General features: G+C 32.4%; 1 protein-coding gene across 1 annotated transcript in view; it reads left to right on the top strand.

The window, feature by feature from the left end:
* Positions 1-14,810, top strand: part of LOC149417989 (uncharacterized) — a 90,890-nt gene that overhangs the window by 40,150 nt on the left and 35,930 nt on the right. The window contains exon 2 of the mRNA XM_089639272.1: positions 5,441-5,649. Within this exon, the coding sequence (XP_089495398.1) occupies positions 5,441-5,649 (209 nt within the window). The remainder of the gene's footprint in view (positions 1-5,440; positions 5,650-14,810) is intronic.

The following is a 14,810-nucleotide window of genomic DNA, read 5'->3' as shown; positions in this document are numbered from 1 at the left end:
ATCATATGTATGTTAAATAAATTTTGAGTGTTCTTGTTTGTTCTACTTAACCCTTCTTTTCTATTCCTGTAGTGTTTTATATGTGAAATTTATAGTTATGATATTTTTCTTTTTTTGCACTGTTTTGTATGTGAAACCTATAATTTTTATATCAAAATACAAATGTGAAATTGTACTCATTAATTCCCATCTGTGTATTGTAAGTTTCTCTCGTCCTACAATGAGTTTTGTAACTCATCGGGGTTACTCTAGAAAGAAATAAATATAATAAAAATAAAAAAAAACATATGATTATTAGCGAGTTGGCGTCGCGTTTGCCCATCCAGGTGTGTTCAATTCCTCGGCTGGCTAAGTCCTCCATCACAACAAAAGCAACAAATCAAAAAATCTTGGAAAATCTCTCTGAAATAAAAAAAATAAAAACTGTGTCACATCATCCGCCGCATAGGACACAAAAAATACTACAGATTTCATTATTGCTCACATAATTTAAGCTATATTATTTATTTACTTATTTATTAAGATTAAGCAAGATTAGCAATATCAGATTACCGTTTCGGGCGCATATTATTAAATCCTTGCTGATAAACGCAATTAATAAACAGTGTCAACAAATTCTGTACAATAAGCCAAAAATAATGTCTGGATTTTCTGAGAAGGAATCTGAGCCTAATCTGGCGAATATTGAGATAGAATTAAAACGAGATTAAGCTGGTATAAAGGTTGAAGCAGTTCTTAAGGTATTTTATCCTCAGATAAAATTATGTATTTTTCCGTATAACGTAGATGCTTTTTTGTTAAACGTAAGAGTAGCGAAAATTCCCCAAAAAATATAAAAGGAGGTAATTGTGATTGTCGTCAACACCAAACACAACAAACGTTGCGTTTCAACCCAATTTACGCCATGACAAAGAAGGTGGAATAAGCTTTAGAACGCCGTCTTCTAGATTTAGTAAAAAGCTAATTTAGAGGTTCTCTTCCCCCTCTAAAAGTGTATGTTTTACACTCTGCACGTTTGACTGATTTCAGTAAAAAAAATGTACTTTAACAGATAAAAATTTAAATATGGTGGGAATCAGTTCTTTATGCCTATGCCCCTTATGACTTTAGCACATCTTAAGCCATTTGGTCCAACAACTGTAAAATATAAAAAATGTAACAAGCAGTAATTGTTGAATGAAACACTAGTATATATTGAATTATTTCGCGGATAAGAGATAAGCTGCCATAGCTCAGTGGTCAGAGTTGTCGACCGGAAATCGAAATGACATGGGTTCAAGTCCGGTTGGCGTTATGTATCTTTTATCAGGAGATTTTTCAATGTGGATGAGTGTTTCAGGCTAATAATTATTGCTTATAAAAAGCTTTGTGTAAAATATAACTTTCTTAACCAATTTGGCGGAGACTGTATTACCATGTGAAAGGAATAATAGCGAAGTATTTTTTTTTAAATTAACCCAAAATGTATGTTGTGAACTTAGTTGTGATAACTTTATACCACTTTTTAAAGGTGTGTTAAATTGTCGATGTGTTGATTTATCATGAAACCATTTTGCCCTGACCTAGAATGGGTTGCTTCGAACAAAGTTCACAACATAAATTTTAGGTTCATTTACAAAAAAAATTCTTCGCTATTATTCCACTCACATGATAATACAGTCTCCGCTAAATTGGTTAAGAAAGTTATATTTTATAGTTGTTGGTTCAAATGGTTTAAGATGTGTTAACGTCGGTTACATGATAAATCAACACATGGACAATTCAATACACCTTTAAAAAGTGATAAAAAGTTAATAGAAACGATGAAAAAAAAAGTAAATTTAACTTAACCGAACCTACTTAATAAAATTTTTGTTTCATCACTTTCCATGACTTAATGTAATTTTTTAAAGATGTGATAAATTATCATTTTGATGATTTATTCACCGGGCAAAACAATGTCCTAATACTTATTTGCCCAAACGATAATTTTTAGCGAAAATGAGCTTTAAACGCAATCATGTTAAGGATCAAATTTCACATCGTTAAATGAGTAAAAAATAGTGTCACTAGCCTGTTACAATTAATTATAAGAACTTTAAAACTTCTATGTTCAAAATCAAGCTCTTATTTATACAAACTTATTATTATTTATTGTTTTCGTGTTTAATTCGTAGAACTCCATTTTTTAAATTTAATTAAAATGCTTACAGAACTTAAAAATTATATTATTAAATTTGATTTTAATTAAATTTAAAAATAAAAAACTCATTATTCACTGAATTATTTAATTCACGATGCTACGCCGCCACTTAATATGTTTATATTCACACTGTTTTCGTTACGGGAAAAAAAACAATTCAAAATATTACCAGGAAGTTTTTTTTCAATAAAAGAGCACAAAAATATCACAAACTAATTACAAAAGTTCGTACTTATGCAAAATGCGAGAATAAAGGATTTGTTTTAAGAATCTCTATTAATACCGTTTATGAATTCCAATGAACTTAGTAGTAGATACAGTGTGTTCACTATTCTGTCCTTTCTTTTAAGTGCATAATTAAGTAGTATAACTTTAGTAAAAATGTTCTGAAATATCAAGCATGAAATATGAAAATATTATTTCATCTGTTTCATACATTTTTTTTTTAATTTCATTTTTCTGTAATTGTCAGTGTATTTTTCGTCAAAAAGAATTTCAAAAAAAAAAAAAACTTTTAATGTATTTAAATTATAATGTTTTGATGATGTCAAATAAACTCAAGTTTTATATAACTTCAGATGGCCGTTTGAACAAATAAGCACGGAAAAAGCTTGACGCTTAAGTAGCCCTATCTCCATTCTAATTTGTTCAATCTCCTTACAAATGATTTTGATTCTCAATTCAATCTCTATTTTAAAACACAAAAGAAAGTAACAAAAACGATAATTTATCACTTTACTAAGAATAACATAAACTAATGTTACCATTACGTTTACGGAATTAGCTTCATCCTAACTTATTATAATGTTTCATTGATATAAAAAAAGAAAACCAAATTCTGTAAAATTTGCTAACTGGTTGGGTGGATATTTAAAAACTTTGGTAACAAAAAGTTAAGAAAACATCAAAGATAGAGAATCGGTGGTAACCACTGTTGGTGTGGGATATAACACGCTACGATAGGCAAAGTTAAAGGGTTGTGAATGAAGCACGGGGAACATGTTAATTCTAAGAATTACATTCTTGACTCAACGTAATTGTAAACCTTTCGTGACTGTCACACATATTATATGACTTTGATCTCATCTGCATTTTCAAAATTATTAACAGTATGCTTGACTCACCTGCTTTGTCGCAACTCGTCCATTTCAATATCCTTTACCGTAGACTCAATGAAATTCTTCGTAGAAATAATGATTTAATTATCCATAATCCAAATACAAATTATGGATACCATTCATCAATCTCCAGAATGGCAAGACTTGTCAATTCAAGTCAGAAACTTGATTTTTGTCAGTCATTACGCAAGTAATACTTTGTTTTAAGTGGCAGACGTCATGAACTCCGACAAAACCTTGTTCCTTACTTGACTTGACATTATCCTTATTGTTTTTGTGCCATATTTTTCAATTATTTTGTATTGTAAAATTTCTCCTTGTACTAAATTCGTTTAATATGTAATATGTTGTAATTGGGGATGGTCTATTAATAAATAAATACATTATTTATTCTGGCATATCCTGATTATTACTACTTCCACGAATCATTTGAGTGAAATAGATTTGGTTAAGCTTTATCATCCTGTTGTGTATAATTATTGAACTCCTTTGTGCGGCAGAGCTCTCAATGATAGTTTGTATTGTGTCTGCTTATATTGTTCACACTAAGCTCATTGTGTTATGAATTTACGAATCAACGCAATATGTTAATTCTGTTTACACGATAGAAATTGGGTAACACCCAAACCCCATAATGCATTATTGGGCAATTAATACACTTGATAACGATAAGGTAAACCTGAAACTCCATTACAGTTTATTACAAACGGGCTTTCTCCATGGGTCATCTCCATTATCGGGAAATAACAGTAACTGCCCCGATGTAAATCTGGGAAGGTTGTTAAATAATTTTTTAATTTAACTTAAAATTATGAATTTAAAATGCTATCAGTTTTAAAACTGTTTTTTTATTTCTTCATAGTAATTTGAATAATCATAATATTTAGCTAAATTATATGGCGCCGTTTACGTGAAAAATCACCTAAAGGGGTCTGTACAAATATATCTCTTAAATACAGGGTTTTCCAATAGCAATTTAAATCACGACAATCAGATACAGACCGTCCAAAGTATGTGAAAAGAAACTTGTTTTCGACGTGTTTTTGCGCTGCGAGGGTAAAATCAACAAATACAACTTATTTCAGATATCAAACGTTGATTAAAACGGTGACTGGATAAATCATCACAATGATAATTCATCACATTTTAAAAAAGTTATATAAAGTCATGGAAAGTGAAGAAACAAAAAATTTATTAACTGGGTTAAGTAGGTTAAGTTAGGTTAGGTTAAAAAAAATTTCATTGTTTCTAATAAATTTATATCACTTTTTGAAAGTGTGTTGAATTGTCACTGTGTTGAGTTATCATGGAACCACCTACCACATATCATATCTGACGGTCTCAGTCTTCATGGGGTAATTCTCGCTGATTTCAAATACCGGCGTGCATTTCACAAATTACTCATTAAAAATAATTTAAATTATGTTTGCGGCACGTTCCAGAGTGCAAGATGCTCTCAGTACCGCCCCGGTATAAGACAACCATTCGGAATTGAAACATTGCTTGAAATGATTTTAGTCGTATTTGGTGACCAAATCTAAATATCCAGGTACTTCCACAACTTCCTCTTCCCCATTTCCTTTTCCTCCCCACTACATTCAGCCTCACAACATACCCTAATTGGGGATGCCATAGTCTCACTGGCTCCAGACGGCTGGGAGCAGCTTGTACTCTTTTGCGGTTCCACATGAAAAAATATAAAATGTTCTATTTTTTATTGATGTTATATAAACATTTAAAACTTTTAATGTGGTTCTCTGTTTGCACTAAATCATGTCAACTGTACAAGTATGTGAAAGCCCGTAAGGGTGTTGAAGATTAACCCCTTCAGTAATCATTTAAAAAACACCTTTTTTTATCAATGAATTTTATTTACTCAAAATATATAAAAGCCATTATATAAACCCGAAATGGAATTGAATATTGATGTTATGGTGCATAGTGTGAAAAAATAATTAAAATTTTTCTTTAGTATGAATTCCGAATTCTGGCACATAATAGCCGCCCGAGTATACTCGGGCGTGGTCCTTAAGAGGTTAATAAAAGAAAATATAAATAACATTCTTAATAACCTACCATATGAGAATCAAATCCTCAGTTTCTTAACAGTTGGTCAATGTTTTTTTTCTGTTTATTGCAGAGATGTGGTGTCTCCGCGTGTCCGAGTTGCGCGTATTCCCGCAGGCCGTTGAACGCGGGGGACGCGTGACGCTGCAGTGCGTGTACGAGCTGCAGGGCGCGCCGCTATACTGCGTCAAGTGGTACCGCGGCCGACACGAGTTCTACCGGTACTCGCCCGCCGAGAAGCCCAATGCCAAGATATTCCCCTTTTCGGGAATCAATGTCGACGTAAGTATTAACACTGATTCCTTCATTGAAAATTAACCCGGTGTGAATGAGGTGAGAATAATTACACCAGCTATAAGGCGGGTATGAGATACCCGAAACTTTGATTCCAAATTTTTGATACTAAATTGTGTTAATTATTTTTTTACTTGGGATAGTGTTAATAGTATCCACTCAAAAAGAAGAGTTAATTAAATTGTATACTTAGGATTCAAAAGCTTTTTTTTTATAATTGAAATGAAATGAAAGTGTGTATATTTTATTTGAAAAAGTAATAGTTTTGGTTGTTCAAAATTTTTCGTATAAAATTTTAACTAACTTCTTTGGTGAATCAACATAACTTTAGTATTTTCAAATTATAAAAAGAAAAAAATCAGAGTTTACTTATAATTACTATAACTGTAATAAATCTATGAAAATTTAACACTAGATACAAGGTCGTGTATGAGGTACCCCAGCCACCTTTGCGCACGTGTATTTCTCGCTGACGCCATTAAATTCAACACTGCACCTCGCCCCACCACTCCCTTACCTCCTGCTACTGTGACGACGCAATTTTCATTGCAACAATAACATTAAATAATCTACGTTTAAAAACTTTGCGGGTATGACATACCCGACCTCAATAACACCGGGTTAACTTCATTTTTTTTAATAGTATTATTATTTAAAAAATGTGTGTATTTTTAATAGAAGTATGGTAAATTTGTCTTTGCAATGTTCGCAGACAAACTACATTGCCAGTAATTCATATGTTGGTTAGAATTTTTAAACAACCCTGGAATAATTGGGCGATAAATGGCGAATTGGGATTTTGCACCAAACGACGTCACATAGTTGTTAACCTCGTCTGCAATATCGTTCCGGGCGGTATCAATGACATCGGAGCCTAGCCGGCAGCTCCGAAACGTTTTGATGAGATGGTTATTTAAACATTTGTAATAAATATTCAAAATCTAGTTGATTTGTACGAATATATATATAAAATAAAAAATAAATATATACATATATATATTTTTTTTCCTACTAAAAACATCTTTTTTCATTCGCTCCACACAGGAAACCCCGAGGAATACAATTCCCCTCAGGGCTTATGTCATCTTTGGGGATGCTGTAGGGCGGGTCTTTTTAGGAAAGAAAGGAGAGAAAGTTCAGGGAAGGAAAAACATATAAGGGTAAGGTAGGAAGGAATCTGGTGTTCAGTGTGTCCAGGAGTGATGTTTGAATCTATCCCTCTCATTGCGATGCAAGGCGGTGTTCTGAGAGTCCTGCTGAAGAGCTCTAATGAGCTAATGGTCTACCTAAACCAGACTCCCAAATTGAAAAAATACACACAATTAAATAATTATGATATATTCCTTAAATTATTCAAACTTTTTCATCAGAGTCGATGTAAAAAAAAAAACAATTTTCAAAGCAGTAAACAAATATTCACATGAGTGATTCTTACCTACCCTTTTGGGGTGAAATTCGTTCTTCAGAAGGAAATCGTTTAAAATACATCATTGACCAAATGCCGGGACTGAAGCATTTGATCGGAATCACATTTGCCTATTTGTCAAACTATCAACAAGATTTTCAAAGGTTTTCTTTCATCAGAAAACCCATATTTATTTTATTACATTTAGATTATACAGATTTATTTTATCAAATTCTAACAAAAGTTCTAAATGGTTTTCTAGCTAAATGACTTAATTCTACAAAATTATAGTAAAAATCTATTAACTATTCTACTATTTAAATCACCGTGTCACTATTACAGACACGGATTTCGCATTTTTTATAGTTTTCCGCTAGATTCTGTTCCTTGCCATTCTTATTAAATTCCTGGACCTTTGTCCTCCTCATAGCGCTCCACTTTTATCTCTGTGTTTTAAGACGTTTCCAATTGGGTACCCATTTAAACATAGCCTTTCGACCTGGTAATCATTCAACATCACTAGTTTATCGAAAACTTTGCGACTTACAGAACCTTTCAAAGGTTCAATTAAATTTCCGAGTTCATGGTTCTACCTAATTTTTCTGGTTTCATTTTCTAGCAAAGGTTTACAAACAGTTAGAGTAAACGAACCATGTCCACCAAATAACATACACCCCCCTCCCTTACGTGGAATACGGTACTCGACAAATAATAGTAAATCGGCACACCAATACACAGTTTTTACATTACCAATGGGACATACAAGAGGGAACCCTTGTCATTGGATTTTTCCGAAAAGGAATTTTCCAGCCTGGAGTACTGAGAATATTTTTTAAAGAAAAAGAGGGATGAATAGACTATCTATAAAAAAATATAAGAGTCGATGAACTTGACAAGTAGGCTCTTAGAGAAAAAAACGTTTTTTGTTGCTCTGGGTGGCGGAGGTGGTGCTATCAATTTATTTCAAAATAAATTCTGATATAAAAGACAGGAATGTTATAAAATTGAGAATTAAGCTTTTCTTGTTAATTTTGGCTTGTGTTTCAACACCTAGCTTTGAAACTGGCTGAAACGCGGCTTCAAATTAATTATCCGTATTATTACAATAGGCGTTTCTAGGCATCTAAAAGTTTCACTTGTACCTGAATTTAATTAAACAATATCCCTGTTCAAGTGAAATCCCCAGTTAAGGTTTCGCCGAGAAGGAACAATATTAATTATGTTTTTATTTTGCGTTTGCGAAAGGTTGAAATGGGTTCCTCCACAGTAATTCAATAAGCTCTACTTTATTTTAAGCTTAGTATTTAACAAACAGTTTTAAATAAGGGTTGTTTATCCCCTGCCAATCAAGTTTACCTCCTATACAGACTCCATTAAGCCTTTTCCAGTTCTCCATGCTTCGTAATAGCTTTGCTGTGTTAAAAATGACAAAGAATTTGAAATGGATGATGTGGATCCCTTCTGAGCCATGTTTGCCCCGTAGGTCTTTAAAAAAGTAAAAGGATTCACGCTATTATATTGGAAATAGCACGTGATACGGCGGAAGAAAAAAAGTTCAAGGGCTATCACGTGCTAACTTTTAAATGTATTTTGTATCTTGTTTCAAATAAATGTATTTTTTTAAATAAAACAATAACTTGGAAACACCACTTTTATTTTTATACTTAATGCTGACCGGATTTAACTACAACCGAGGCTTCGTCAAGGCTGTATAATACTGTATTAATCGTCAAAATCTACAATTCACTAGTAACATGATAACATGTGTTATCAATATCTAAAACTTACATAGGTTGCAAGAAATTGGGTTCCAGTGGAAGAAGTTGTAGGAGTAAGTAGGATGTTGGGAAGATAGTGGTCTTTGTCAATCGGTAACTTTAACAATGATTTGGCCATTAATGGCAGACTCAAGAAAAATCCAAGTGAAGTCCAGCAAGCCAAGGCCAAGTCGTCAACAGTCAAATCAAACTAAATAGAAGTCCAATACTTATGTTACAACCTATTGGTATTGCTAATGCTACAACCTATTCCGTCAAATTTGTACAGCCCCGACGAAACTACTGTTGTAGCAAAACCCGGTCAGCATTAAGAATAAAAAATAAAAGTGTTGTTTACTTAGTTGTTGTTTTCTTTTAAATTGTAATTTCACATCATAAATTACTTGCTTTAAATGAACAAAAAAAATATTGTTTTTGATGACGTAAAATTTTTTCACAGTTGTTTCACAGAATTTTAACAATTCATCAAATTTCAAAGTCGATTTTCGAGTTCTGTGAAAGTTCTATTAAAGTTCTGTTATTATTTCAGTTTTTTTAAACAACTGACCAATAATGATATAATAACAAAACTTGAGTAGAACCTTTGTAGAACTTGAAAATCAACGTTGAAATATGATGAATTTTTCAATTTTTTTGAAACAATCCTTTAATCCTTTATAATACATAATTTTTAACATGTATCAAACACTTTGTGAATATAAACAACTATAATAATTAGAATAAAATAACTTTGTTTTAATACCACTTTATTGTATATATTTTCAACATATAAAACCAACCGGTTTCGGTTCACCCTGAACCTTCATCAGAGTTATATAAAAACATATTAAATCAATAACAGAGTTACAGTGTATTTATAGGTAAGATAGAAGAGGATGCGACAACATAAACTTTGGTGGGGGGGGGGTGAGGGGGAGGTAGAGGTGATAGTAGGTGGAGGGGATGAGAATATGTTTAAAATGGGGATATTTGACAAGTCTAATTGTTTATTGGGTAGATTGGTATTATTTATTTTTAGCGATTTTTTTTAATTTCCAGAGTTTCTTGATTGTTCAAACGTAAACCTATACCATTTCAGCGCAGCATATCTATACCCTAAGATTTATAAAAATAGTGATCTTTATCTCTTAGGTGTGTTGCGAATTCTGAAAAACATACACAATTTAGGCACCTCGTTTGAGAAATGTCCTCAGCAAAATAAAATATTACATCCCGTTAGAGGAATATTCAGGACCCGTGTAAATATAACACCCCATTTGAGGAATTTCCAGGGCTAGTAAAACATTATACCCCATTTGAGGAATATCTAGGGTCAGTGAAAATATTACACCCCATTTGAGGAATTTCCAGGGCTAGTGAAACATTATACCCCGTTTGAGGAATATCTAGGGTCAGTGAAAATATTACACCCCATTTGAAGAATTTTTAGGTCCGGTGAAAATACTACACCTCATTTGGAATATCCAGGGCCATTGATAATATCACACTCTGTTTGAGGTATGTTTGGATGAGGAAGGCAATAGAAAAATAAATGAAGGGGAATGTTAAAAAGTAACAGGAATACAGATAAGTAACATTAAAAGATAGTCAAAGTCATTTCAATATATCGCTCAACGATTTGATTAAAAATAAAAATGTTTATGGCAAATTTGAAAGCTAAATAAAAAAAAATAAAAGATATAAATTTGTTTTAGACCACTTTTATATTTATCACTAAATAAAAAAAATAAATAAATCGAAAATCGTTTTTCGCTAGGTATTTAACTTGTTGCCTTTGTATATTCTCCAAAGCTTCGTATTTTATCTTTTCCGCGAATGTTGTACAGTATAAATTCAACATAACGTCTAACGTTCTATATTTTATTTATTTTATATATTTTTTTGTTATTAACATCGCAAAATGCAATAAATTAACATTTACACGTAATAAATATAAAATTTTCTTTGTATACACACTAAACGGCACACACATCAATGAAGTGAAAAAAATTAGGGACCTTGGGGTAACACTGGATGTTCAATTAAACTTTATCCAACACACTGATGAAATCATTAACAAAGCCATTGATCAAATCTTATTGTTTAAAATTCTAAATAATGGTCTGGACTCACCAGAACTTACCAATTTAATAAATCTTCATATTCCGTCTAGATCAACCCGACAATCTGATTTATTTTATTTACCCTCGTGTAGAACAAATATTCGTAAAAATTCCCCAATTCCTCGTACCTATAAGTGCACAATAAAATACAAAAATTTACAGCATTGACATTTTTGGTAATAACCTAAAGAAATATCGATATGAAGTAATGCGTACGATCGATTATTAATATGAGAGTATGGAATGTATCGGGATCATCTCCTATCCTCTTCCTATTTTTCTCTTCCTCTCCCCTTCCTCTAACACAAAATTAATTTAATGATATTAAAACTTCATTTCCAATAAACTTTAGCATAAGAAACTTCTGTGGCTTGACTTCAGTTAACTTGTATATTTATCATTGTATATTATTTAAAAGCTGTTTGTTTCTTACAACTAAATAAATTAATTATGCTGCGTACAAACAAGAGAAAAAACGTGCGAGCCGAGACATTGCGGTTGCTTCTTTCTTTTCCAATAAGTCGTGGTTCAGTAGTTAGTTAGTTCAGCAGTTTGGCTCACGTATTTAAACACACCTTTATGTTCCCGGAAAAATATATGGAGTTCTTGCGTACGACGATTGAACTTTTTCTAGGAATTCTTTTCAGTTCTTCCTTTGTCAGATCAAGGAATTTATTATTATTAATCCGATACTTACGACCTTTTCATCGTTTGACAGATAATATAATATCATGTGGATACCAATTTTATGTGATATTTTATAAACTTTTATGTGAAAAAGCTAAATTTACTTTTTATTTCTTGAAAATCACCCAATAGTTCTGTGAACAGTAGACCTTGTGTTAACAAAATACGCTTTTAATAAAATGTATTTATTTAGTCGTTCAATGGGCTTTTACTAAACATAAGTTTAAAAAAAGTTAAAATATAAGTAAATAATAAATAGTAATAACAATAGCATTTTAAAAATATGACATACACAATCAAGTTGAAACGTATCTGCTTAAAATTAGTATTGACATAGTAGTGTAGCGCCCTTCGTGGCAGCCGGACGCGTCCTAACGCGTCCTAAGCGAAAACCGCTTTGTGTTTTTTAGTATTTTCAAGGGAAATGACATCCCTTTGAAATTATTTTAAAATCAATCAATCAAAATTTTAAATAAACTTATCAACCATTTATTAGAACTTTTTAATACGTGATTTGAGTGCAGTATGTTACCAGTGAATATTCGTATATTTTGCACAAAATATTCGACATTCGAAACGAACATCGATCGGTAAATGCACCCCAGATTTTTTCAACGGAATTCTCGGAAACTCTGAAGAGCCTAGCAAGTGTTTCGCTAAGCCCAGGGTAATTTATTATCCTAACCATCACCTTTTATTGCGGGCAGAATGCAATGCTTCAACAATCACCAGGATGGACTCGCCAAACGTCTATTTAAGGTGTCAACGCTTCATTAGTAATATACATGGACGGATGACGAACCTTGTACTGGAACTGTTGTTGGATGCGGTGGACTCTTTTGCTGCAGCAGCTGGTCCAGTTTCTTCACCACCTAGAATTCTTCCTGCAGAGTCTCCATCTTCTATCTTCGTGTCACCTGTTCCTGTACTTCATTTTACCTAACTTAACTTAACTTTTTTTTTGTAATGTTTATATTTTTTGTAATACCTGCATCAACTGTAAAGCGTCCCTGAGGAGACATTTCACAAAAGCGGCTCTATACAAATTGTCCAATAAATAAATACGTGTAGTTCAAATCCGTTATAAAAAAATAAGAATATGTCTACTCGTAAGATATAGAATACTACAAGAGACAAAAATGTTCTCAAACTATTTTTTTCTGGAGCAAAAACAATGGATTCAATTATTTTCAATTAAGCCTGTGTAAAGTATAAAATAAATTACGAAACTAAATTATCAAATGAAATATAGAAATTAAAGCATAAAGTGAGAAATATAGGAAAGTTAATTTACTACGGAGTACTGGAACACTGGATTCAAAAGAGTGCTGGTATAGATTACGCTTTATTCTATAAATGGTGTCGTTAAATATAATAGTGATTTAATTTAAAGAAACGCTCCGTCACTGGCCATATGCTAAACAAAAGCAAACAAAACGCTTACTATAGCTACAAAATGTCTTATTTATCTCTTAGATTGGGGATAAAATTTGATATTCACTTCACATTTCATGTCTACATACAAACGATATGCAGCAAAGGTTTGAAAGTGCTGGGAATTTTTCTAAGCAACTCCAGGCATTTCCGCAGGTTGGCTGCGATTTTTCTGCTATACCACAGTTTAGTACGCAGCATTTTGGAAAGCGTGTAACGATTGAGATAATTTAAACCCACGTTGCGGGGCTATTGTAACGTTAATACCACGTTTTTGCGATATTGTAACATTTGTATGTATATTATAAACATTCGTATTTGTACCAATCCATCTATATCTTAAATACTAATATGGAGTAGGACGTAAAATAAAAAGGTGATTTCATATTATTACATTTATTCGTAAGTGTACAAATTTACGAGTATTAAGAAGCTATATATGTAAACCATAATAAGAACAAGAGATTCTATAAATACGATTGAAACATATCTCAGAGCGCGTGCAAGGTTCCACAGGAAGCACTTGTAGATAGAAATTATTGTAAAGCATTATTTCATAAATGTGACATTACATAAGACTGTAAGAACTGACCTTATAACATATTGTAGGTTGCCATGTGCGTCAAAGCTCTTTAATAATAATTTTAGAACACGATGTCCAGTAACATCTAGCTAGCTAAAGTTCCAAAATGTCGTCTGGAGTTCATCCGTCAATCTTTCCAGTAGACCTCTTTCCACTGCTTCCCGTTGAGTACTGGTTCGCTCGTTCCCCGCGAGTCGCGCTGTTCGCTACTCCTCCAAAATGAACGGCTATACAACCGATGTTTAGGCGGTCCGTAGTTACTACTCCTGATGAGTCAACAAAATTGAAACTGTTACAGACGGCTCAATAATTTGAGGACCAGTGGATTTTACTTACTCTCTGATAGCAATATAGACTTCGGGTGTCATCCCTTGTTATATGTATCAGCCTTTTTGTCCTGTATGCTGGGTATGAATAGCCTCGCAGATACAAGGAAAATTGATTTACTAATTACAGCACATAATTTTCAGAATGGTCATAACTGTATTCCTGATATTATACAAAAATTTGAGTTTTATGTTTCCGACAATTTCACAATTTTTTAGTTGTTCTGAGCTGCAGAACCTACCATTGGTAATGCCGCTCGGAAAAATCATTCTGCTTTCAAATAACTTGTTCCCGAATAATAAAGAAGGGTTTGAATGGTAGAATATGTGGGGGACTCCTGATGAAGACTTCGCATTATCTTTGCACTAAACTGAGATACAGAGTCGAATAAAAAGTGATATTCTGTAGGTTTTTTAAAAGTAAAAATGTAGTATAGAGTAGTGAATGGTAGAATAAAACATCTCTGCACGGGAGTGAGAAATGGAGTCGAATAAAAGTCGAAATAATGTAGTTTTTTAGTTAGTCGAGGAATACATGGCACGATTAAGTGAAACAAAAAAATACACAAAGTAATCGTTTAAATTCCATAGAATAATATTATCTCCACCTCCTACTACTATCTTAATAAAATATATATTTACATATGTAGAAACTTATAACTAAAATTTACATTAACAATCTAATTTTAAGGCCAGAAGAAGGAGGAAGTTCTATTATATTAGAGTGTTTATAAAATTAGTTTTTATTGTTAGCTAGAAATATATCTTAAATGGATGAGTGAAAATAACCGTTGATCTTTAACGCATTTAAATGATTCATCTGCCAACAATTAA

This window comes from Hesperophylax consimilis, chromosome 14, assembly GCF_061612785.1.
Source record: "Hesperophylax consimilis isolate HC1 chromosome 14, BYU_Hcon_1.0, whole genome shotgun sequence".
Classification (NCBI taxonomy): Eukaryota; Metazoa; Arthropoda; class Insecta; order Trichoptera; family Limnephilidae; genus Hesperophylax; species Hesperophylax consimilis.
This window is presented reverse-complemented; position numbering and strand designations above follow the sequence as displayed.